Source organism: Pempheris klunzingeri, chromosome 21 (assembly GCF_042242105.1).
Source record: "Pempheris klunzingeri isolate RE-2024b chromosome 21, fPemKlu1.hap1, whole genome shotgun sequence".
Taxonomy (NCBI): Eukaryota; Metazoa; Chordata; class Actinopteri; order Acropomatiformes; family Pempheridae; genus Pempheris; species Pempheris klunzingeri.
Window position 1 is genome coordinate 13,561,532 of NC_092032.1, and position 24,133 is coordinate 13,585,664.

The window sequence follows — 24,133 nt, forward strand, 5'->3', positions numbered from 1 at the left end:
CTTGTAAATGAGAGAGAGTTGATCTTTATGGTATGTTATTTTTTTTATCCTTTAATCTTGTCTTCTCTTGCATAGAAAACAAAGGGCAGCCACCACAGCACTCCCTTTGTGACACCAGGAGTGAGAGATTAAAATCTCAACTTGTCCGAGTTTGAAAAACAGCCTATGGTGCTTTGGACGGCCTTAAGGATTTTTTATTTATCTGGTTATCGTCCAACTGTTAAAGACACACGCGCACACACACACACACAAACACACGCACACACACACACACACACACAGAGAGCTACGTGGTGAGGAGAGGTGCTCCTGGAGTGTCAGCAGTGAAGGGAGTGGAGAGGGCTGAGGCAAAAGCACCAGTCACTTCGCTCCTGTGGTGCATGCGACTTTTTTCTCCTCAAACCAACTGAGAGGGATTCATAACATCAACTGCACAAATCCCAGAAAAGTACCAGACACGAGGTAAGAGAATCTTTTCAGCTTTAACTACCTCTTTACTCAACACTTTGACTTGATTTTATAAGTGATGAAAAAGTATCAAACACGGATGTAAAAATATATCTTCTTTACCATATTATGTGCTGACAGTTGTACTGTATACAGAGTGCTGTTTGAACCTCAAGTTTTCCTCTGAACATGTGATGCTATCTTATATGTTTCTATCTACATTTTATTTACTTTGTCCAGCATGATTTATATTGAGGAGAACTGATCCTTGTTTTTCCAAGTTAGTCAAAGGTTCACTTTAGTGTTAGAATGACAGTCAAAGTCCTGCTCGGGATATTTTATGACATGATTATACTTATAGTGAGGTAACTGTAACATGCTAAACTTAGCCTGTTGCTTTCCATTTGCCAGTCTGTGTTCCTCTCAGTGATAATCTCTTGGTGAAACTCAATCATATGATTACAGTTACCTCCGTTGTCAGGATAAACAGGACTTCTGTTTGAGGGATTCTGCTTTAATCCTGTTATCCACCTTTTTCCACAACATGTACATGAGTACATTTTCAGATGCTGTTAGAAGTTACACCAGTAAGTTTTGTACAAACAGCAGTAAAACAAGCCTGTATTTCCAATCATGTTCAGAATGACTATTTTTCATCACTATATTAAATTACTAAAGTATATATCCAAACATACTTATCATTTGGCCTTTAACTACACTTTTCTTTCTCAATTTAGCTTGTCAAAACCAAATAACCCGAACAATCACAACCTATTATGTTATCCTTACATATGAAGCACAGATGTTGACAGGACTGGAATACTTCACATATTTCTGACTGTTCCAATGAACATCTGCTTCAGTGACTCCTGCTCCTCCCATATGGGAGATAATGACTTGTTATGAAACAAACCTGGACACTTCTCTTGTTGTCATTGTAGCAGCAAAATATTCCATGCACAATATTCTGATCCTCATCCAGGAATAATATCATCTGTCATGTCACGCATTTTGCAGTTACTGGTTAGTCCACTTGTTAGTGAATTCAGTAATAAAATATGACTTTAATGTCTACGTGAACTACGTGAGAGGAGTGCTGCCTACCAAGTTTGATCAAGTTCCAAGCAACAAGAATTACCCGTTGCAGCCTGAGTCTGGATGAAAGTGTCACTTCAGTGGGATGTCCTGTTGAAGCAGCAATGACCTTCTACAGCAAAAGCAACATCTGGCAACAGACCCTGGTTGCACTTTTGTGTCATCCTCATCTCTTCCCCCACACATTTCCTGTCGCTCTTAACTTTGACTGAATCCTACAGACAAAGTTACATCAGTCATTAAAGGCTCGGGAAGAAATTGGACGAGTTCATGTTCACTGATTAAAGCTCACTGATAAGCTGCGAATACACCGTCCTACATACTGCCGTGTAGATGTAATCAGTTTGCAAAGCAGCTTGCAGTGTTGAAGAGGACAGCGTTATGATGGATACTGACCCTTTTTCTTATTGTTGGTTAATGATCAAAGACTGAGATTAAAGGAGCAGTACACCAAATGCTACCAGTCTAAAGTCTGTAGATAACTCAGTATCCAACAGAATACAAACTAACTGAATTCAAAAGGTAATGAACTGCTTTGCAAGTCTCTTGTCTGCTTTTGTTCCCCTCAGAATTCATTAATCTTTATTTATATAGCGCCAACTCATACCAAATGTTATCTCAAGCTTTCCATAAAGAGCAAGTCAAGACCAAAGTCTTTAATTTAGAGAGATACCTAACGATTCAAGAATTCAAAATTAAGGATTCAAGAATCCCCACATGAGTTGTGTTCACAGGCCTTATTCAAGCCCATACAGCTCCGACAGACCGGGTTTAAGCCATTAGGGAAACCATGCAGGAGAGATTCCTTTGACGCAAAATACTGAAAGACCTGTTCCTGTTTGTGATGAAAAGCATCCACTGGTTTACAAATGTACTCTGCTCTTGTGCTGTTAAATGGTACACAAATTACTCTTTTATGCCCGTATGTAGCCCATATCTCACAAAATGTGCAGTTAAAAAAAGTGATTTTTTCCCCCCCTACTATTTAAAAATAAAGCAAATACTACTACTACTAAATTGTACTGTTTTTTTTCTTTACAGCAAAAAAATGGAAGATTTCTATTATCATGACGACGAGGACTCCAACTTAAATGACAGTTATGATTACAATTACGAACACTCTGTTTGTGACAAGGAGGCAGTGCGCTCTTTTGCCGGTGTCTTCATCCCGGTCATCTACGCCCTGGCTCTGGTGGTGGGCCTGGCTGGGAATGCCCTGGTAGTAGTGGTCTACACATCAAAGCTGCGACTGCGAACCTTGACGGATGTGTGCATCCTTAACCTCGCCATTTCAGATTTGCTGCTTCTCTTCACCCTGCCTTTCTGGGCGGCTGATGCCATCCACGGCTGGAGATTGGGTTCAGCAGCCTGCAAGCTCACCTCCTTCCTCTACAGCACCAACTTTAGCTGCGGCATGCTGCTGCTGGCGTGTATCAGCGTGGATCGCTACCGTGCTGTAGCCCTAAACCCAACAAGCAGGACCGGGATAAATCCACGGGTGAGGGGACAGTGGCTCTTGGTGTGTGTGGTGTTGTGGGGTGTAGCCAGCTTTCTTGGACTTCCTGAACTTATCTTCTCCACGGTGAAGCACTCCCATCACAGAACGAGCTGTACAGCCATCTACCCACCAAGCATGGCCCGACCAGCAAAGGCTGCTCTGGAGCTGCTGGAGGTGATCCTTAGATTTCTGCTCCCTTTCTTGGTCATGACGGTGTGCTACTGCTGTGTAGGGCGGGCCCTGAACCGGGCAGCTGGGGTGCAGAGAGACCGGAAGTGGCGTGCCCTGCGGGTCCTGTTGGCTGTGGTGGCTGTATTCCTACTCACCCAGCTGCCCTACAACGTGGTCAAGCTGTGCCGAGCGATGGATGTCATCTACATCCTTGTGACCGACTGTGACGCCAGCAAGAGTCTGGACCATGCTCTCCAAGTGACGGAGGCTCTGGCTCTGACCCACGCCTGCATTAACCCTGTCCTCTATGCCTTCATTGGATCCTCCTTCAGAGGACACGTCCTCAAGGCTGTCAAGCACCTTGGGCAGCGACTTGGGAGACACCCGACACATACTAACGAGGAGCCGACAGTGGAGATAGCCCTCAACATGCGCAATCAAACGCAATCTCAGTCTGGTTCAGAAGACCAAGACACCAGCACCTTTACTATTTAAGACTCAAAACACATTATTTTCCAGTAAGCACCAACACAAAACTACTATCATACAAGATAGACAGTAATAACCATAAACATGAATTCTTAAAAAATGTATGTAGCAAATATATATGTACAGTGAGTTTATATGCTATGCAAACTATTTTGTATAATTTATGTATTTTGTTAAAGAAAGATTTTCAGTGACACGCATCTACATCTGTTGTAATTAAATGCAGCTGAAACTCAAGATGCTCCGAGTGCTTCTCTCTTTCCTCACGACAGATCTAATTCAACCTCAAGGTCTGCACTGCCTTCCATGAGATCATCTGCATCTCATTCTATTACATCCCATGGCTTCGGGCTGGGATGATGAATGGCTTGATTGCACAGTGGGTGACCCATTGAGTCGAAAAACATTTGGCAAACAAAGACAGAGCAGTAAACAGCGGGAAGAAACCCTCCATGCCATCAAACTGGGAAACAGCAAAGCAGCGTGTTCCTTGGAGGAGCTTGACTGACGCTTTTATTCACTTAACTTTTAGTATTCCAATAACATGAGCTTAAAAGAGCTAATTGTTTACAGTGCACTGCACCACTACAGCTTTGAAAAACAGTGGCCAGCTTAATCTGCCAAAACCTTCTGACCACATCCACAACAGATAGCTTCTAAGGATCTTTAGTAACAGAACCATTTCATTGTTTACTATTCTTTCCATGTTCGGTACCTGTTAGTCATCCTGTCTCCAATGTAATGGCTTACAGCTTGGATGCGTGGGAGCTGTACAATACACAAACTAGGTGTGTCAGACAAGAGAGACAAAAGTTTAGACTACAGTTTCAGCAGTCTCCAAGCAGAGGAATTACTGGATTACTTGTCACAATAGTAAATAGAAGTTTTAATCCATCTTTAAACTCTTTACAGTCTGCATTTCATTTGAATTCATTCTGGCCTGAGCCACATGTACAACAAGCTTTTCCTAAAAAGTAAATTATTAAGTAATTATTAGCCAACATTAGGAGTTTAAACATTATTAACCAACACCAAATCACGTGATTGCTTTACTGAACTATCTCAACTTGACCTGAAGGAAATTAAAATGATATAAAAATACCATTCTGCTAGCAACTACTGATGATGTTAAACACGTGTGCATCGTCTGTGCTTGTGTGAGTGTGTATGCAAATACAAATGCCTGTGGTTTACAGTTAAAAGATTGCAGGTCTGGGAATAATTTTTGGTACATTATCATGCCCATGGGACACTCTTATATAGCTTCCACACCACAGAGCTGCCTTGACAACATCTCTGGACCCTCCTAGCTAGCTGAGCAAGGGGAATGCAAAGATGAAAACTGCATTATTTTGCAGTGCATGTGGATTACAGGCAGATTTTTTTGGATAGGCCCATATTTCCAGTAATTTATGGTGGGTTTTTCCATGACCATGACCAAGTACTGGAGGAAAAAAAAACAAAAAAGAAAAAAAAGCTACTACAACCTAGTGTGGGAATTGCCGTCTATCGCAATAAAATAGAGCATGAAAGCCACAGAAGAGAACTCTTTACGGTCTGTGTTTTAGTGGAAAATATACATTATGGATAGAAACAACTGCCCAAATCTGCCTTGGACGGCATATTGGGAAACACCAAACACCCATAATTGTCAGCGAGGAGCTGGCAATTGTATTTGGACATTGTGACTCACTGCAGAGCAAACTCTTATGCGTTCTTTCCTACCAGAGAGATATACAGATACTGGCAGAAGACATTGTCACAGCTTGGACGATTTGTTTCTACTGGAAATGTCACTTCCAAGAAGTGAAAGAGAAACATTCAGAGACTAACTGTAGAGTTACAGTGTGTGACAGACATGGACTAAACACTTCATAAAGGCAATTATTTAAAAGGAGACTTTTTTGGTAAACAACAGAGCTTTAGGTTTTCAACAGAAGGAAGAAGGAATTTCGTGTAGTTAGAAAAAATAAAGTAGAAAGTAGAAAAACAACAGGCCACTGTTTTCCTTGAAACTGGGAGACAAAACCTCAGACTGCATTTGTGTCAGAGGAAACACTTGGAATATTTTTCAGTTCACAGTGCTTTTGGAGATGCACAATAAACATCTAAAAACACTAATGAGTTTTGGATATTTCAGTGATAATTGTCAATTAAATCCTATATACTCAAGGCTTCCTTTTACAATGCTGGGGACTTAATTTGCAGCGTACTCCTGCACGTCAAATGATGTTTAGTCATTTTAACAAGATAATATGAAATAAACAAATTCAGAGCCTATCAGAGGTCTAAGAGAGACTAAACTGCACTATAGACCAGAACAGTACTGATGCACGAGTGCCTACAGTCAATTTAGTGGTGCAGTAAGATGCTTTTAGGGGATTTAGCCATCGTCGTCACCATGAACCACTTACAATGATCAATTAGAGGTAAGATGCCAGTTGATGACGCACACCGACCGTGTGTTGTGGTCTGAATCTGTGACCTTTTACTGGTTCAACCTCCTGGCAAGCAAAAGCCACTCTCAGACACATTTTCCAGAATGAAATGGATGTTATATGATTCCTGTATGAGTCATCTCCTCATTTTTTGTTGTCCATATGTTGGCAGTTTGGGTAAGCATGTCTCTCTGTGATGCTTTTGTTACAGCAACTACTTCATTACATACAAAATCATCTACAGACAATAACTTTTCTGGTTTGAAAACATTCTTAGGTTTAAGGGGACTTTCCTCACATAATGATTTCTAGCACTCCTTGTTGTTCTCTCTCAATGCTGTTGTCATTTCTAAATGAAGAGGAAAACTATTCTGTGTTCTTGGTGGGATAAAATGTTTGTTTTTTTATTCTTGTATAACTAATAGAAATAGAAATGGACTTACCACTGCTCCACCACTTCTTGCCGTTTATGACATAGTTGTCTTCATCCCTGCAAAGACTGCACTCCATGTTGGTCGCATCACTGGAGGCCACATCGGGCTCTGGAGAAGGGACCCAGGTCAGCTTAAAGCTCACAACATTCAAATTCCACACTAAGTAACATTTAATAACCAATGAGACTCAAGACTCTAACACATTTCACATCTCCATCTCACTGCCTTTACTTTATGCTCTCGCTTTTCCAAAATTCCAGCTCAAGCCACAGGCAGAGCCACTAAAATAAATAGAGTGCACTCATACAATTTTCATACTTAAACTGAAAAAAAGCTGACTTTTCAAAGTCAGACGTAGCAAATGTTTATTAGCACAAGATGGAGGTTCCTGTTACTCAAAATCTGGTGCAATGAATCTTCCTAATGAAACATCCTCAAAACTCTACTAATCTCCATCTGTGTTTACAAAAAAAAAAAAAAAAAGCATGGGGTTCACACCCACTGTAATCACCTCTGGGAACGGCATGTCGCTGTTTCCAGGCAGTGTGGAAAGCAAACAGGAGAAAGCAGGGAGAAATGACTCATGGTGAGCTAGTGTTGTTAACTATTCCAAACAGGCCTCTTCCAGAGTTGGTAGCATCTATAATCTGGCTCATTTAGTACTAAAACCATCACTGGAACACATATTTGAGGACTGAACTTTAGCAGTACCTTGCAACTGGGCAGAACATTGATTATGAAAAGTGCTTACACTACATGTTCCAAGACATAACATTTCCCCCCCATTACATCCTTTACACTTACACATCCCTCATATCTCCACTGACTCAAGAGAATATCGTACGTTTTCTCTGCTCAGCCTTTTGTATAGAATAGTGGCCCGTGACATGAAGCACATATTTAAAACTCTTTAAAAAGGATGCAGGAGGACATATTCATGGAAATACCTGTCATACAAAAGCAGGAGCGGATCTCTCCTCTGAGCAGAGGCTCTAGCCATTTCTTCTTCTGCTCCTCACTGCCAAACATGTGGAGCACCTCCATATTTCCTGTGTCTGTGGAGAAACATCATACCACTGTCTTCCAGGATATCATGAGCTAAAGTTGGGAAATTATATGCTCTCCGGGACTTTAATCATATGGTTTTAAATCGTCTGACAAACAACTAAATTTGTGGATTATGTTTTATTTCAATGAATTTTGAATGTTATGAAAAAACAGGGCAGAAAAGCTGACATTTAGAGAGGATTTTACCAGAATACTGAGGTTGTCATCCAGAAGACAGTAAAATCTGATCTATGTTGTATATACAAAGTGTAAGCTCCTCTTACTTCTTCTTGAAGTCATGTGACTGACTAATATTGTCCATGGCCTCTAAATGATCTCAAAATCTGACACCATGAGGGATATTTTACCGGGAGCCTGACAGTTGAAGACCTCAGGGGCAAAAAGGCAGCGTCCAGTTTCCTCTGCAATGTAGGCATAGTCCAGCTGACTGAGACCACTGACTGCAGGCAGGAACAGATTCCACAGCCCTTCCTGCCTGGCTTTCACCTGGACACACAGGTACACATTATTATACAGAGTTCATTTGTGTGTGGGGACATGCTTATTTTGCAGATCAGCACAGACACAAACAACTGTATTTTGTGTGTGGCATTATTGAAATTTTTCTTTTCTTTCCCAACTCATGTGATTTTCAATGTGTTTTTATTTACTGCATAGTTACTAGTTATTTGATTGCATAAGTATGTGTTGTGCTGGTAGTGGTAACTTGGACAAATCTCAAAGAAATGTAAATAAAAGATTAAAAAGATTTTTTTTAAATATTCGTACAAACCTTCAGATCTTCTATTATTTGTGGGGTATGCCACCTCTGTGGCGAGTGAGTGTGTGTGGAGTAGTACTCTGCAACTTCCTGGAGAAAAACAACTTCTTTTTTTACACAGTTTTGCCAACATAATTCATTTCCTTTTTTACTCTACTCTCACTTCTGCACTTTATCAGTGGGAACCTGTACCATAAACAAGACATTTTATTTCACAGTTCTTCTTACTTCTGCTAGAGGAACAAATTTGTAGTTAAATCTTTGGCTCTGTTTCACAAAATAAAACAAATTCTACAAATAACACCAAAGAAGATTTGTAATGCCACATCTTAGCATTACACTGCTGTACAGCATTAAGACCACCATGATGCCCAGCAAATGGTGATGATTCTGTGTGCAATTTAATTGGTGTAATCAATAGACTCTTTGTTCTCTTGCTTGGATGAATTGGTCCTGATTGCATGAATGAACTGGTGCTCTCTGTCAGATCCTTTCATGTGGAAAGTGAAAGTCCATCTGGGCAAACAAATCACTCTTTTGTTCCTGGCAGCTCTTGGCACTGACCTCCTGAGCAGGAAGCACGTATTGTCTCATGAAGTCTTTGACCTGCTGGAGAACAGCCTGACCTTTAGCTGTTTGGAGGAACAGACTGTCTACTGTAGGACCTGTGACAGACCTGGCAAGAAACACATCTCACACGTTAAGAAGTCAACGTGGAATATCAGAAGCAACAGCTGGAGACCTAATCCCAACTATTTCTGGCTTAAGTTTAGTCAGTGGGTGGAAAGAATCTGTTTTCTGGCCAATAAAGACACCAAATTTAGATAGTAGTAGTCTTCTATTGATAACAGAATGCGTGGTCTCGCTAATGTGGATTATATTAAACTCTATTAATGCTTAAATTAGCACATTAATACATTCTACTAAAATTGATACCTAAAACAGTCACATGACTGACATCAATTTCTATCAAACTCAATGGGTGTGTGTGACAACTTAATTACAATAGCAAAGAAGATATGAGTCACATTTCCATTTACAAGTCAGATCCAACACAAACATCTACCATCTTTTAAAAGGAATTGTTGAGTTACTGTATTCATTAGCAACCCACGTAAAAACATCCACAGGCATTTTCTTCAACTGTAGTGGCCACAACTGCAACCAACCTCTGCACAAGCTGCAAGGCAACCTTAGCCAAGGGCTCCACACACTGGCTGAACTCAACTGCATTGGGAGCACTGGCATTTCCCAGCAGGTGGCGCGCATAGATCCCCTGACAGACAACAATGGAGAGTACATGGGTGATAAATATTTAATTGAAATCAACCCAGTCCCATCCCGGTCTCTATATAGTTCAGAAGAAACCACACCCATTACTAGACTTTTACCTGCTCTGTGCACATAAATTGCAATGTATGTACGCAAGTAAGTACAAACCTGGGCGATTCCAGCCATTTTAAAGACAGACAGAGCCAGGTAGAATTTCAACTGTGGCAGAGAAGATGGGATCCCCCGGCACCGGCAGTAAATAGAGACCAGCTCACCCACGGCTGGGATACCTGCTCATTGTTTGGAGACACAGGGAGACAGAAAAGGCACAACAATTATTGGAAAAGATGTAACAACACTTACATGCTGTTAGGTGTTATTATTTGTTTGTTCACATTACCTTCCACTCCTTTTAAGCTACCCATTGTGCTGATGACATTAAGGCTTATAGGCCAGTAGTGAGGCATGAGGAAGTATGCCAAGTCTGTCAAAGGCTGCCCAGTGGTAGACAGCTCCCAGTCCAACACTGCTATCACACGAGCCTGGTGACATCAAACACACGTTGTATAGCATTACAGCCACATGAAGCAGACTTGTAAGAATAATTGTTTGAAAAGCTGTACCTCTGTTGGATGGAATATCAAGTTGTCCAATCTGTAATCCCCATGGACAAGTGTGACCTCGTTATCATTGGCTGGCAGATTGTTGTACAACCACTTAGACAGTTCATTCATGGCTGGAATATCTCTGTGGGCCGATGCCTTGTACTGCTTCGTCCAGGTGGACACCTTTAGAGATGGAGAGCAACTTTTGAATTTCCCAAGTCTAACTCCTTTTTCCAGAGAACAACCGTACACTTATTTTGAGCACAATGTGTTATCTCACTTGTCTCTTGCAGAAGCCTGATCCTTTTCCATACCCCTCAAGGTTCAGCGATGCCAAGTCCACTGAGTGCAGCTTTCCCAACACTTCCACTGCAGCCACATACAGAGCTGTTCTCTCTGCTGCACTCACTCCAGGGAGACGAAGATCCTTGAATATACGCCCCTGCTCAAAATGGATAGAACGAGTATCTTGTTATGTCATGATAGGTGACCATTATAAGATAGTAAAGTACTAGGGATGTTAATATTAAAAGGTTTCACCTTTAATCCACAATAAGAATTTTGATTTGATCAGTTAAAACAACACAAATAAGAAAGAGAGAGAGCACTGCAAACCGAATTGGTCTCTATGGTGATTTTGAGTGAATATTGTGTAAACAAATATTGCTTTGTTTAAGGACTGTTTTGAATAGTTTTGTTTAGTTTTAACAGCTAGCACCCCGACATTGTCCTATGTGCTCCATTACAATTAAGATAATTTACAATTAAGCTTTGAGTATAAGCATCCATTCATCTCCATAGTTTAAAACAACACGTTTTAGTAAGGCTATCACTAAAAATTCACCCTACATTTGATTTTGGGGTGTGCCAGTTGCCTCTTTGGACTAGTAGGGCAGGTTTCCTACAATGATACAGCTGTTGCCAGGGTAACCATGGCAACTCCTGTGGTGCAGAGACGTGTCCTGCCAGCTGAATGGCTCGATCTTAAACTTTCCAATGACAATTTGTGGGTTTGTCCCCTGAGCACTTGGAAAGATTATGTTTGCCTCCTGAAGCTCCATCTACCACTGCCTCTGACGCAAAGAGATGCTCTGATTTTCAGCACTGGTGTGTGGAGAGGAGCATGGATCCAAATCGTGCGCATTTATTTAACTCTTGCGCTTGTTAAAACTGTGCTTTTGCTGCGTTATGTTGTCTGTATACTTTGAATGACCACTCCATTAGCAATGTTTTTTGACTATGTAACTGATTTTTCAGTCACAATACTTATTGTCATACTGGTTAAACTGGTAATTATTATTATTGATATTAATATAAGTACATATTTAGAAGCTGACAATGTGTGTCAGTGAGCCAACACAGCTGAGTCCAAATTTCATATTTTATCATTGAAATATAGAGTAAAGGTCACGCAAAACTGCAATAAACATATTAAAGACAGCGACGTTATACTTTGGCCTCCATGTCACAAACTTACCTTCACATGCTCCATCAAGTAGAACTCTGTTCCAATGACTCCAGCATCAGTGCAGTGCAAGAGAGGCTGAGGTACGGGGAAGCTGGCAGAGAACAGGGCCTTCTGCACCCTGAACTCCCTGTCCACCTGCAAACAATGTCCCAAACATCCATCACTCTGTACTAAAACATCACCCACACTGTAAGCCTTATCCCAACACCCTAATAATTTTCAACACAGACTATGTCATTTTATTATTATTAACTATAATATATCATTGCATATATAATTGCAAACTTAATGTCCTTATGCTGTTCTTCCTTCAATAACGTGTTTGAACTATGATTGACTGAGCTTGTAGGTGCTGTTGCAGCTGCCAGTTCTTGGAACAAGATGCAGGTGCACACGTGCCAACACATTTCCCAGTTTTACCAGTCATTAAGATTTTCAAAGTTTTCATTTTCATGGAAATTTCTCAGAAAAATTAACATCTACGTATAAACTCAACAACAACACAATGCTGTAACTCAAATGACAGTCTAAGAGCGTTGTTTCTATTCTACCTATCATTAGCACCAAATGACGTACTGTAACTCTTTCTAGGAAACTTTCTAAGAAATGATTAAAACACTTCTTTTCTGCTGACATTTTGCAGTTTACAAGCAGTGCACGCTGCTTCAATATTTTCATGCATTTCTGCCAAATGTGGCTTTCAGGCCAACACTTGAATTTATTTGTGAGTCCCTTTAAGTTGATGGATAAAATATGTGAAAACATCAATCAACCAAAACAAAATAAAAAAATGTTATTGACTAAAGTTACTATTTGTCAGACCTTACCTTGTGAGCTCCAGGCAGCAGCTCACCTGGAGGTTTCTTCCTGAGAACATAGCTGTTTGAGGGTGTTTGGATTAGGAAGGTTGGGTTTGACTGACCAGCACTGAAAAGACAACAGGAAGCTGTTAGCAGTTAGCTAAACACGATTTGCTCAATATTAGCATTCAACTGCTCGTTTACCGCCGCTGAGACATTAACGTCACCTTACCTGTACTGTCTGACAGTGAGTGTGTCATTATTTGACACCCTTGAATTGACAGACAAATATCTGTGCAGTCTGCCAACGTCGAATTTATGTTGCTGTCGGACAGGAGTTGTCTCCTCGTCCATGTCTCACTTAATGAGTGGGTTAATAATTTCCAGCTTCATTGTTGAGCTAGTTACGTTAACTTTAGCGGTGCTGATAAGAGTCGGACCGTTTACGGATGCGCACAGCAACTTTAACATCCTCAAAATGTCTTTATATTAATGGTATTATTATAGTTTATAGCAGTTTTAAAACACAATAGATAGAAGTAATATTTTTAATAGTAAGCACATATCGAAATATCAAAAAATAACCACTAATAATGTTGGAACTCTTTGAAGTATTTGCACTCGTTTCTGCACGGACATTGTTTGCAGTTACACGCATCCTGACAGCTGATGTTAGTTGTGAAGACGTGTACTTTGTGTGCGGATTTAGCCGCTCAGATAGTTCATTTACACTTTTATTCATAACAATATACTTCGTTCACTTTGTTAGGCGATATTTGTTCCCACTCATGGCGACAGTAGAGGAGCTGAAGCTGCGGGTGAGAGAGTTGGAAAATGAATTGATTAAGTGTAAGCAGAGGCAGTGTGCCATGGAGGATGCTCCAAACCAGGAACTTCACAGACCGAAGATCGACAAAATGAGCGCCGAAGTTGTGGATTCCAATCCTTACAGGTGCCTTTTTTGGTTCATTATTTTAGCTTTTGACTGATGTTGTCAGGACTGCTCATCGCGCTGAGAGGCTACGCCTTATGAGTCACTCATCCCATATGGTGGTACTTCATAGACCACAAGCTAATCTCAGCTGTGCTCTCTTTGCAGCCGTCTAATGGCTTTAAAGAGAATGGGCATCGTGGATGATTATGAGGTATGATATTCAAGGGTTGTTCTCTATGCAATGCTGTACTTGAGTCTGGTTGCTACACTGAAATGATCCTCATATTCCCATAAATAAGTATTAAAGAACTGATTTCCCCATATCCTTCCACCCATTCTAGCTGATATTGATATTAATTTGTATTCTTGTATGTTCAAATGCAGGTGAAAAACCTGTTAAGTCTTGGTCACAGGGGTATCCTTAATGTTATTTGATTTTTAGATAACGTGCTATTAGTTTTAAAATATCAACTGCCTCAATTCTTAATAAAAGATTTAAAGAGTAAATTACACAGATGACCAAATGTCAGCACTGAAAGAGACATTATATGTGTACATATCAATGTTTTTAGCTGATAGCAGATGATACCTATCAGTGCTCCCCTAATAAGAGGATGGATAAAGGATGCTTTGCATTGGGAAGAATGGATAATCACCTGCAAATGTTGTTGACAGAAAATCCGGACATTCACCGTTGCTGTGGTTGGTGTTGGGGGAGTTGGCAGTGTGACAGCTGAAATGCTCACAAGATGTGGCATTGGTAAGGTAATGCAAACTTTGTTATTTTGTTTGACATGACATCATACCTGCTCGCTCACCTTGTTCAATAGATGGTCTGCCTGTGCTAACACTAATATCATCTATGCTTGCGCCATCCCAGTTGCTCCTCTTTGACTATGATAAAGTAGAGCTGGCCAATATGAACAGACTGTTCTTCCAGCCTCACCAAGCAGGCCTCAGTAAAGTGGAAGCAGCAGAACACACACTCAGGTACACGGTTGTTCATAGTAATCCACTTTCTCCGCAAAATAAAGACATTTTGTTTCTTTTTGCTGACATATCACTCGATTTACCCAACAGGAACATCAACCCAGATGTGTCATTTGAGACCCATAACTACAATATCACCACAATGGCAAATTTTACGCATTTTATGGACCGCATAAGGTGGGCATTCCTTCTCTCCAGTTTCTAGTTTTACCATCCTCTCTCCTCGGTGGAACAGGCAGTCACAACAAATGATTCTGTGTCTTGTCAGTCATGGGGGGCTTGAAGAAGGGAAGCCAGTGGATTTGATCCTGAGCTGTGTGGACAACTTTGAGGCCAGAATGGCCATCAATACAGTAAGTGAATCACTACCGCCAAAAAACACAGAGCTGTCATACAGTGTGCTTTGTCCTCGTTACTCTTGCACATTTTATTCATTTTGCCATGTTTGTCTCAGGCCTGTAATGAACTCGGTCAGATCTGGATGGAGTCCGGTGTCAGTGAGAACGCTGTGTCAGGACACATCCAGCTGATCATTCCTGGAGAGACGGCGTGCTTTGCTGTATGTCCGCACACAAACACACGTCGTCTTAACACTGCAAAGATGTTCACTTTCTACAACACTTGTGCAACACTGCCCTGTGAGGAAACAATCGTTCCATTGTAATACAGTGTCATGTCTATTGTTAGTGTGCTCCTCCTCTGGTGGTGGCAGCTAACATTGATGAGAAGACCCTAAAGAGGGAAGGTGTTTGTGCTGCCAGCTTACCAACAACAATGGGCGTAGTTGCAGGCCTCCTGGTCCAAAATGTTCTCAAGTAAGATATCATTATTTACGGCCAGTGGGAATCCTAAAGATTCAATGTTTTTTCTTTATATATATGATTAAACACATTTTTTGTCTTTCAGGTTCCTGTTAAAGTTTGGCACCGTCAGTTATTATCTTGGCTACAATGCCATGCAGGACTTCTTCCCCACCATGACCATGAAAGCCAACCCTCAGTGTAATGACCGATACTGCAGGAGACAACAGGAGGAGTACCAGGTGTGGGCCTACTGTTAGTTTTCAAGTATTAAGGTGTAGAACTAACCTTATGCCCTGTTAATTCCACTATATGGATTTGTACTGGTTTTAAAAGCTAACAGTGTATATCTGTGTGAATCCCATCTGTCAGAAGAAGGAAGCAGAGCGGCCAAAGGTTGAAGTTGTACAGGAAGAGGAGGAGGTCGTACATGAGGACAATGAGTGGGGTGAGCAACAAGCAACTATTCCAGCTAACGGTGTCAGACCTGTAACAGTTTGCTTAGATTTGTCATTGTACAACATATCATATCCCCTTATGTGTATTAATACACACATTTGTGCTGTGCAGGTATTGAACTAGTATCAGAGGTGACCGATGCAGAGTTACAGGCTTCATCAGGTGTCGTGCCTGACCTCCCAGAAGGCATCACTGTGGCTTACACCATTCCAGCTGAGGTGAGTATTCAGTAACACGACATGGCTTTGAAGGGCTGAACTGGCGACTTTACATGTTGATGCTCATTAAAATACTTAAACGAGAGATTATTGTTGACCATTTTCCAAAACATGGAGCATCAGAAGTTTTTTAAATTATATTTAACTCTCTACTGATCTAAAATGAAAACCACTGCCTGGATGGAAGATAGGAAAGGGGTCATCAAGTCATGGTGCTTTGGAAAGGGGTCATCAATAATGTAATTTATATAGACTTGGTAAAAGTGTGATCCGAGATACTGGACCCAACTATTTGTGTGTGTTTTCGTTGAGTAAGCGGCTTTGTAAACTAAATTCAGATTCTGAATTCTGATTTTCCTTTGTTTGAACCAGAGTGGAACAAGTGGAGAGACAGTGGCGGACACTGAACAGAGCCTAGAGGAGTTGATGGCTCAGATGAGAAAGATGTAGGCAGCCATCTGAAGATACATTTCTGCTATTCAGATAAGAAATGCCCTCTCACGTCTATTTCATGTCTGTCTATGATAAAAAAAAAAAAAGGTGTCTGACAATGTCAAATAAATACAGAATTAATTCCTTCAACAACTAAAGATAGGAAATGCATGAAAAGCGCTGCAAGTGGCATCTCTTATGATACGCACAAAATGCAAACGCCGTGAAAACAGATTTAAAAACCTTCCCAGCATGTCAGCAAATTTAGCGGGGGGTGTAGCAAGGTGTGTAACATTTGGAATTGGTACAGCCTCTAATGAAATGTCTATTAACCTAAAAATAAAGTCGCTGTAATGCATTAACACGTATCACAATGTGTATTTTCTACGGTTTTGATCAGTGAATGAGTGTCTCCTTTAAAGTATGTAATCTGTTATTCACTCAGCTTTACGAAAACATTGCTGCAACAGTCCTGATGAACAATGTTTAAGTTGTCTCAATAAAGTATTTATTAGATGGAATACAATCTTTTCGATACATTGGATGATTTTTGTTGTTGTCCTGTACAGCTTTTATATTAATACATGAATATATAAAACACTTAAGACACATTGTATGCACTGTATTTGGCAATGAGGCATTAGGTTTTGGTACACAGTGTCCCTTTTGGATTCATCTACATTTACACTATAAATCATTAACTTATTGTACTTTAATTGGACAATCATGTGGCACCATCATGGTTTTGTAAAAATCCCTTAAAATCCTTTATGTAACTAATAACCAAACAGACATTTAGTTTTGCATAAATGGCATGAAGTGAGTAGTAGAGGTGATGTTTCCCTGGACATGGTCTAATCTTGTTTTTGGACACTTGGGTTCTACAATTCCTCTTTTTGGATTACACTTAATACTGGCGGTTAAACACAATGGAATGTAAACATTTGGTATCTTAATGGCATTTAAACGTACCAATTTTTCACAATATAAATATATTGATATTATGTATATGTAACATTTGACAGAGACAGTAGCTCTCATCATTAAGAACATCGGTAATGTCGACTTGGCAGCAAATCAGTTTGAGGTCTGAACCGTTTTGGTAAGAGGTAACAGCAAGATCAGACTGAGTTGTAGAAATGTTTGACAGTTCATACTTTCTCTCCTTAAATTTTTAGGTTTTTTGTTTAAAAGCAACTTAAATAGTAATTAATTGGGTTTTCTTCATACCTGTACCCTTATTCACAAAACAGATAATGTTTTGAAAAAGTGCATAATATCTGCTGAACAGTGGAAAGCACTGTGAATGTGTCTGGTTTTATGGGTTAGGCTCTGCCAAACTCAACCCTTTGAGGCATGTAAATAGGAATGTGTGTGTTTGAGACTGAATAAAAATACGTGTAAATCTGCATTCCAGGCCCATGAAAGTCTTTAAATCAGTCCTTTTCATGGGAGTTCAATGTTCCCTACACACATTATGTTAGAAATATTAATAAATACTTTTGGCAAATACACAGGATTCACAGACTAATACGGCAGACTTCATTATCATACTGGCAGGTACAGTATACTTGACCAAATCCTAAAACTTCTATCAAGACAACAATCACAGTGTGATAACCAGGATGATTCCCTTTTTGATAAAACCACAGGTGTGATGTTTTTGTTATTCTATGGTTTAGAATTGTTGAAACAGCCTTCATTGTTCTATGGCACTAAGTGGCTGAACAGAGTCACCTTGGGACATGTGGGAGGGGAGCAGGTCCCCTCAGACTGAATGTGTCCCCGCTGGAGGAGTGGCGGGACGGGGCGTTTCCACATACCAACGATGGCTCTGCCTCCTTTATCTCCATTGCACGTTTGTAAAGCTCTGCTGCCTTCTCGAAGTCACCCTCTTCGTAGCTATTAACAAAAAGAATAACAACCGAAAAAAGAAGAAATTTTATATGTAATCCAACGTTCATGATTAAACTTCTGATTAGCCGAATGTCTGTACCTTAGCACAGCCAGGTTTTTTAGGGTCTCTCCGACCCGTGGGTGTGAGCGCCCCAAGCTATCCTCGTACACTTTCAGTGCTCGTTCATAAAGAGGCAAGGCGTCGCTGTGCTTCTTCTGCCAAAGACAAATACATTCACAGTTAGCTTTGCTTAATGCAAGTTAGGGACATATGGTACAGCCTGAATTAATCATGATGAATTCTTACTAGTTGGCAGTAGATAACAGCTAAATTGACCAGTGCTGTAGCCACACTGGGGTGTTTGGGCCCAAAACTTTTTTCCCTGATCTCCAGAGACAGCTCATAGAGTGGCATTGCCTTTTCCAGCTTCCCCTGTGCAACACACACGTGTTCAGATTAGATTCTTAGCTAATGAAAAACATAGAATGAGATGTTCAACAGACAGAATATTATGGTGTCAGCGTCAACAGGCACTCACTCTGCGTTTATAGAGCATGGCCAGGTGTTTGAGTGTGTATGCCAGCGAGGGGTGGTCTGGGGATAAGGCTTTCTTGCGGATGTCGAGTGCCCTCTCGTACATGTCTTCAGCTGTCTCATACTCCCTCCTCTCTGTGTGCAGTGCAGCCAGGTTGTTGAGGGACTGAGCACAGTCTGGGTGATCTGGACCGAGGACACGCTGTCGCATCTCCAGAGAGCGGGTCAAGAATACCTTGGCTGCACTGGTGAGGGCAAAGAGGGATTTTAGACATGGACACACAAATCAAGACTAAAAAACTGACGAAAAAAAAAAAAAACATCAGGTAGAAGGTGCAATTTGAGGGAGACTGGAATTACACAACTACTATTCACAATGCAAAGTTGTGAATAACAATGTCTTTGTCCGTGTGCATGCCCGCTATCATGTGTGCCTTACTCCATGTTGTTCTGGAGGTAGTACAGGACACCCAGTTCATTAAGTGTCTTGGCACAATCTGCAGAGTCTTTTCCCAGGGTCAGCTCCTCCAGCTGCAGGGCTCTGCGCCTCAACAAAGTGAAGCCATACTGAAAGGGAGAATAGACGAGAGGTATGTACAATATGACTGACTGAGGGGGAGCTATCTGTGAAACATGCTTACCATATGACCTTTCTGGCGAGCGGTCTTCTGACGGATCTTCACTGACATCTTCCTGAGTTTTTCGGCCTGTTCATACCTGATTGTAAAAATGCCAGGTGCAAGCCATTAAACGTGTATTTCAAATGGAATTCTGCATTTACACATGACATCATTGACACATGTGGGACGCCTCTTTGTAAACACATTGCTTGGCAGGAGCGACCAATAAACTACACTACATGCACAACAATTATAAATATGATCACACACGTGGACAGCAAGAGAAAGCCATTTACTTGTTTTGTTTCTGATACAGCATGGCGAGTGACTCCAGCTCTCGTGCCACGCTGGCATGCTCAGCTCCGTAGGCATTCTCGCTTATCTCCAGGGCTTGCTTGTACAGCTGCTCAGCATTGCCATACTTCTTCCATTGAACATAAACACCGGCCAGCTGGTGCAAGGAGCGAGCTACGCTGGGATGGTCTGGGTCCAAGGCTGTCTCCCTGATCTCAAGGGACCTTTGTAATGGGGCTACGGCCTAGACAAACAGACAGAATCAGATATATATGCAATTGTCAAGATGTGCGAATTCCTAGCAGAAAAATAGCTTTATTTAGCCTTTGAAAGCAACTGAAAGAAGAAAACTGCCCCACAATGTCAGGCAGATAAATAAACACATCTTTAGTAATTTCATAGCTAATACCCATGTATGCTACCTGGCTGGGGAGGCCAAGGTCTTTGAGGAAACGTCCCAATGTCTCATACAGGTTTGCCAGCTTGGTCATGCTGTCTTCACTCTCACAGCTCTTCTCATAGTGTTTCAGGGAGTCAAAGTACTCATTTGCCATGGAGCTTTTATCTTTGCCCACATATTGCCAATAGGCAAGGAGCTCAGAGAAATGACCCCTAGAAAAAAGAAAACAACATGCACCTGTAAGACTACAGTACATCTAAATAAACGTGGCAGGCTTTGTAATATCATCTTGTGTGTCTGAATGTTTTGTACCTCTTGTACAGATTTTGGGAGACAAACAAGTTCAGAAGGCTGAGCTGTAGTTTAGTCCTATCCTCCTGCTGTTGGAGCAGCCAGGGAAGCTCATCTGCTACACGCCAGGTTACACGGTCCTGGCTACACACACACAATGACATGAGTTGTGCAGACAGACAAATGTGAGTTGTGCTGTATGAGGAAAAGATGATTACTCTTTAGTACCTGAGTTGCTGACTGAAATAATGTATGAGTTTCTCTCTGTAAGCAGCAGAGCTGCTTCCTCCACCCAGGAACTCCAACCTCACAGCTTCCCAAGCCTGAAAGACAAAGATATACAAACAAAAATACAATACAACATAGAGACCAAAACTTAAATTTGTCTGTTCATACATTTTCATCTTATTTTTTTATGCATTTAGTCTTTAGTCTGAATTATTCTACTGACCAAAGCAGAATTACCTGCAGGTGTTGAAACCTGATGAGGCCACAGCGGAGGGTTACAATGCAGAGTCTGTTCAGACGGTGAAGCAGAGAGGACAAGGCAGGCAACTCCAGTTCTTGGAAAAGGTCTTGTACCTCTGATTCACTCACTCCATTATGGCTGGCACATACAAGGCACAGTATCTAAGGAGAGACAAAGAACAAGCACATATTCACCTGCTACATAGAGAGAAAAAACCTTTTATGGCTCTGTGAGGCCAAATGAAATGAAATGGACATATTGCAAAAAAATCTAAAATGATTTTTCTAACTAATCAAAAAAAGGCTATATCATAAAATAAGATGGTGGACTATCTAAAAGTAGCTTTGCAGCACACACTTGCCATCAAAACCAATAATGACAACACAACTCTATTTAAGTTACTGGTATTTCGTCTGGACATAGTTCACCTCTCTCATAACGTGTCGCTCTCTGTCAGTGTTGAGGGAGTTCAGGGTCATTTTGAGTGCCAGGCGGTAGAGTGACATGGTGTCCTGACACTGTAGACACTGCTCCAAGCTCTTCTCCAGTGAACAGCCTGATATACTGCTGGTCAGCAACAAAACACAGCTTAGAAAAATTGAAATCACATATACCCACACATTGAGAAACGTCAACATCACACTTAAGAGAGGTAGACCAGATAATTCATGTTTAAGGCTCATTGTGGGATGAATTTACTCTGATCAAGTTCTCTGAAGCAAGTCACAGAAAATCCTACCATTATATACATTTCATTCCAATGAATAGTGTGCCCTGGGTTTTTTTCCTTAAAAATGAAGAAAATACACAAATAATTGTAAGCACTGCTGTTTTGAAAAGGCAGTAAGAATTTGGTTTGGAAAAAAATGCTTTTCAACTAAAATTTGTATCTGAGCCTGTGATATGACCATGCTGGGTGGGAAGAAAAGATTGTCTTTCTCTGATGGTCCAAACATTAAGAATTGTGAAACCAGAGGTGGCTAACCTGATGGTCATCCTTGCCAGTAGTGTGACATACAATGCATTGCAGGTCGACGCAGAGCGACAGTGCCTTTCCAGCTTCTTCTCCTGGAACAAAGATGCAACATTCAAGCATGGTATTCTCACTGAGAGCACACCTCCACTAACGATTCCAACTGTCTTTCCACAAGTTCAAATCTCTTCAGAGTTCTTAAAAAGGAGGATGGTGGGATGATAACTGACCTGATCCTTGGTAAATTTAAGATCCATGCTCTGGCACTCTGCATTAACAACACTCCTGACCTCTCTAGGACTCAGTGGATCTAAGTGGAGTGTGGGCCACAACCTAAACAGACACGATCAATGAATGACAAATAGCAATAACACAGGAGCATATTTAGGAATATAGACCACTGTATGAATTAATAGCATTTTCAACTAATACAACACACATCCAGTATATTGAAATATTAAAAGTTCAAGCAGCATGTCTCACCTCCAAGCCTGAGGACACGTCTCTACATTGACAGAAACCACCACTCTGACGTTGACAGGCAGAGGGTCAATCAGCCACTTCATGTGTCTTTCTGCTTGCTGAAAGATTAGAAGAGTTATTCTAGAAAAATAGAGGAAAAACTAGAGAGTACAGAGAATTATTCTAAATGTACATGTCTAATACAGCAGGGGGGGGGTGTACCTGTATTTGGTCAATGGAGTCAATGATAATTATGATGTTTCCTTGATGCCGTGCTGACAGTCTTTCAAGCCAGCGGGGAAACTCCTCCAAGATTTTACTGGGCTCCATGGACAAGCCAGAAATGGACCAGAAGTGCTGCAGCAGCTATGTTACAACAGACAGAAAACTCATTCCCACAGTTATTCAGTAAGACCTGGGCTTACTGAGCTTACTTGGGCATCTTCACTGGAAGTAGCAATGAGACAGACCCACTTACTTTGACAGTCAGGCGCTTGATAATGAGAACTGGCTCTGAGCTTGTGGAAAGTGGGCGACCAACAAAATGATAAAGGAACAAGGTGTTGGGGGACTGCTTCTGCTGCTGCTCGATCCTGAAAAGGATTAAATAACAATTATAAAAGTTTTTCCAAGTGACATCTTCTCTTAGAGTACGACTGTCAGCACAATAAATACGGCATGTGCTTTTCCAAGGATGTACCATTTGGAGAGCAGGAGAGACTTTCCTGAGCCTGGACCACCAGACACCAGCAGAGGAGGGGTGGGAGGGGGAGCAGTTATCATGTCATTCAAACGATCTATATACTGAGGAGGACATCAGAAACAAAACAGACTTAGAAAAATTAAAGAAAAAATTATTAGGTGGAAGGACAAGATTAAAAAGCTAAAAAGAGGAGATGATCTGCCCTACTTTCTGGAAGCCCAACTGGGAGGTAGTGCCGCTACAGGCCTGTTGGTAGGACTCAATCTGTTCCTGTTCATCGTGCAGGTCCCACAGCACATCTCCTGAGTCTTCCTCACGTCCTTCCTCTATCCCAGAATCCTTCGAGTCTACATCTGCTCCTTCAAGACCCAGCAGCTCCTACATGGTGAGGATAGAGGTGGAAGTTAAAAGGTTGACAGGGCAAGATGAACATAAATCACTGTACACCCGACACTTCAAGCTCTATGGATTGATAAAAAGACTGCTGCTGCTGAGTGACAGTCTGTACCTGTTTGATGACTTTCTCTAGTTGAGCATAAATCAGCTCAGCCCCCTCCTCTGCAGAGCCACTATGATCCACCACCTGGGTTAATGTCCAGAACATATTAACACAATCACTGTGTGGAATGTGGAACAGAATGTCAACTGCAAAGAGAATAATAACATGACCTTTGTTTTTTTCCCCTCAATTACTGGTGTGGTTATACTGTGGGATTAACTATGAATGTAAAGAAGGGAAATGCAGAAGAGCATTCCAACTAAGTTAAACTCCTCTGTACAATAAAGGCTATTTATCAGAACACACACACATTTTCTCATGACTTTAAATGCCACAACCATATATAAAATGTACTTTCACAGCATTTTTAAAAGGACAAGCTTTTGTGGGAATGATGATAAAACATTAGCTTTTACTTGACTTTGGATACTTGGTGAAATATCCAACACACAAACCTTAATTTTTGCAGCTTTGTCTGCAGTATTGATCCTTTCTAGCAGTTGCCTAGCGGGTCCAGTCAAATTGTGATCTTCTGCAGTTCTGAGGTAGAGCACCAGTGGGTGGCCATCTGGATTCTTCACAAAAGCCTCCTCACAATCCTCCACCACAGAGC

At 41.1% G+C, this 24,133-nt stretch overlaps 3 protein-coding genes across 3 annotated transcripts in view; 2 read left to right on the forward strand and 1 right to left on the reverse strand.

The window, feature by feature from the left end:
* nphp3 (nephronophthisis 3) overlaps positions 1 to 24,133 on the reverse strand; it is a 31,833-nt gene that overhangs the window by 4,815 nt on the left and 2,885 nt on the right. The window contains exons 8-40 of the mRNA XM_070852761.1: positions 23,976 to 24,132; positions 23,530 to 23,604; positions 23,229 to 23,399; positions 23,019 to 23,122; positions 22,797 to 22,911; positions 22,541 to 22,684; positions 22,340 to 22,437; positions 22,087 to 22,189; positions 21,869 to 21,951; positions 21,312 to 21,447; positions 20,880 to 21,044; positions 20,643 to 20,737; positions 20,436 to 20,558; positions 20,146 to 20,335; positions 19,726 to 19,967; positions 19,451 to 19,526; positions 19,249 to 19,376; positions 18,814 to 19,054; positions 18,582 to 18,707; positions 18,375 to 18,490; positions 18,116 to 18,280; positions 12,573 to 12,672; positions 11,755 to 11,880; positions 10,558 to 10,719; positions 10,296 to 10,460; positions 10,073 to 10,214; positions 9,841 to 9,962; positions 9,570 to 9,676; positions 8,965 to 9,076; positions 8,413 to 8,490; positions 7,988 to 8,126; positions 7,520 to 7,627; positions 6,582 to 6,680 (exon numbers count right to left, since the gene is read on the reverse strand). Coding sequence (XP_070708862.1) covers positions 6,582 to 6,680; positions 7,520 to 7,627; positions 7,988 to 8,126; positions 8,413 to 8,490; positions 8,965 to 9,076; positions 9,570 to 9,676; positions 9,841 to 9,962; positions 10,073 to 10,214; positions 10,296 to 10,460; positions 10,558 to 10,719; positions 11,755 to 11,880; positions 12,573 to 12,672; positions 18,116 to 18,280; positions 18,375 to 18,490; positions 18,582 to 18,707; positions 18,814 to 19,054; positions 19,249 to 19,376; positions 19,451 to 19,526; positions 19,726 to 19,967; positions 20,146 to 20,335; positions 20,436 to 20,558; positions 20,643 to 20,737; positions 20,880 to 21,044; positions 21,312 to 21,447; positions 21,869 to 21,951; positions 22,087 to 22,189; positions 22,340 to 22,437; positions 22,541 to 22,684; positions 22,797 to 22,911; positions 23,019 to 23,122; positions 23,229 to 23,399; positions 23,530 to 23,604; positions 23,976 to 24,132 — 4,313 coding nt within the window. The remainder of the gene's footprint in view (positions 1 to 6,581; positions 6,681 to 7,519; positions 7,628 to 7,987; positions 8,127 to 8,412; positions 8,491 to 8,964; positions 9,077 to 9,569; positions 9,677 to 9,840; positions 9,963 to 10,072; positions 10,215 to 10,295; positions 10,461 to 10,557; positions 10,720 to 11,754; positions 11,881 to 12,572; positions 12,673 to 18,115; positions 18,281 to 18,374; positions 18,491 to 18,581; positions 18,708 to 18,813; positions 19,055 to 19,248; positions 19,377 to 19,450; positions 19,527 to 19,725; positions 19,968 to 20,145; positions 20,336 to 20,435; positions 20,559 to 20,642; positions 20,738 to 20,879; positions 21,045 to 21,311; positions 21,448 to 21,868; positions 21,952 to 22,086; positions 22,190 to 22,339; positions 22,438 to 22,540; positions 22,685 to 22,796; positions 22,912 to 23,018; positions 23,123 to 23,228; positions 23,400 to 23,529; positions 23,605 to 23,975; position 24,133) is intronic.
* ackr4b (atypical chemokine receptor 4b) lies at positions 337 to 3,937 on the forward strand. Its single transcript, XM_070852759.1, has 2 exons — positions 337 to 462; positions 2,584 to 3,937. The coding sequence occupies exon 2, from the start codon at positions 2,591 to 2,593 to the stop codon at positions 3,704 to 3,706; it is 1,116 nt and encodes a 371-aa protein (XP_070708860.1). The 5' UTR covers positions 337 to 462; positions 2,584 to 2,590; the 3' UTR covers positions 3,707 to 3,937.
* uba5 (ubiquitin-like modifier activating enzyme 5) lies at positions 13,216 to 16,736 on the forward strand. The gene is made up of 12 exons (XM_070852758.1): positions 13,216 to 13,497; positions 13,645 to 13,690; positions 14,155 to 14,244; positions 14,360 to 14,469; positions 14,560 to 14,646; positions 14,738 to 14,822; positions 14,924 to 15,028; positions 15,157 to 15,284; positions 15,376 to 15,511; positions 15,642 to 15,717; positions 15,840 to 15,946; positions 16,319 to 16,736. The coding sequence occupies exons 1-12, from the start codon at positions 13,334 to 13,336 to the stop codon at positions 16,394 to 16,396; spliced, it is 1,212 nt and encodes a 403-aa protein (XP_070708859.1). The 5' UTR covers positions 13,216 to 13,333; the 3' UTR covers positions 16,397 to 16,736.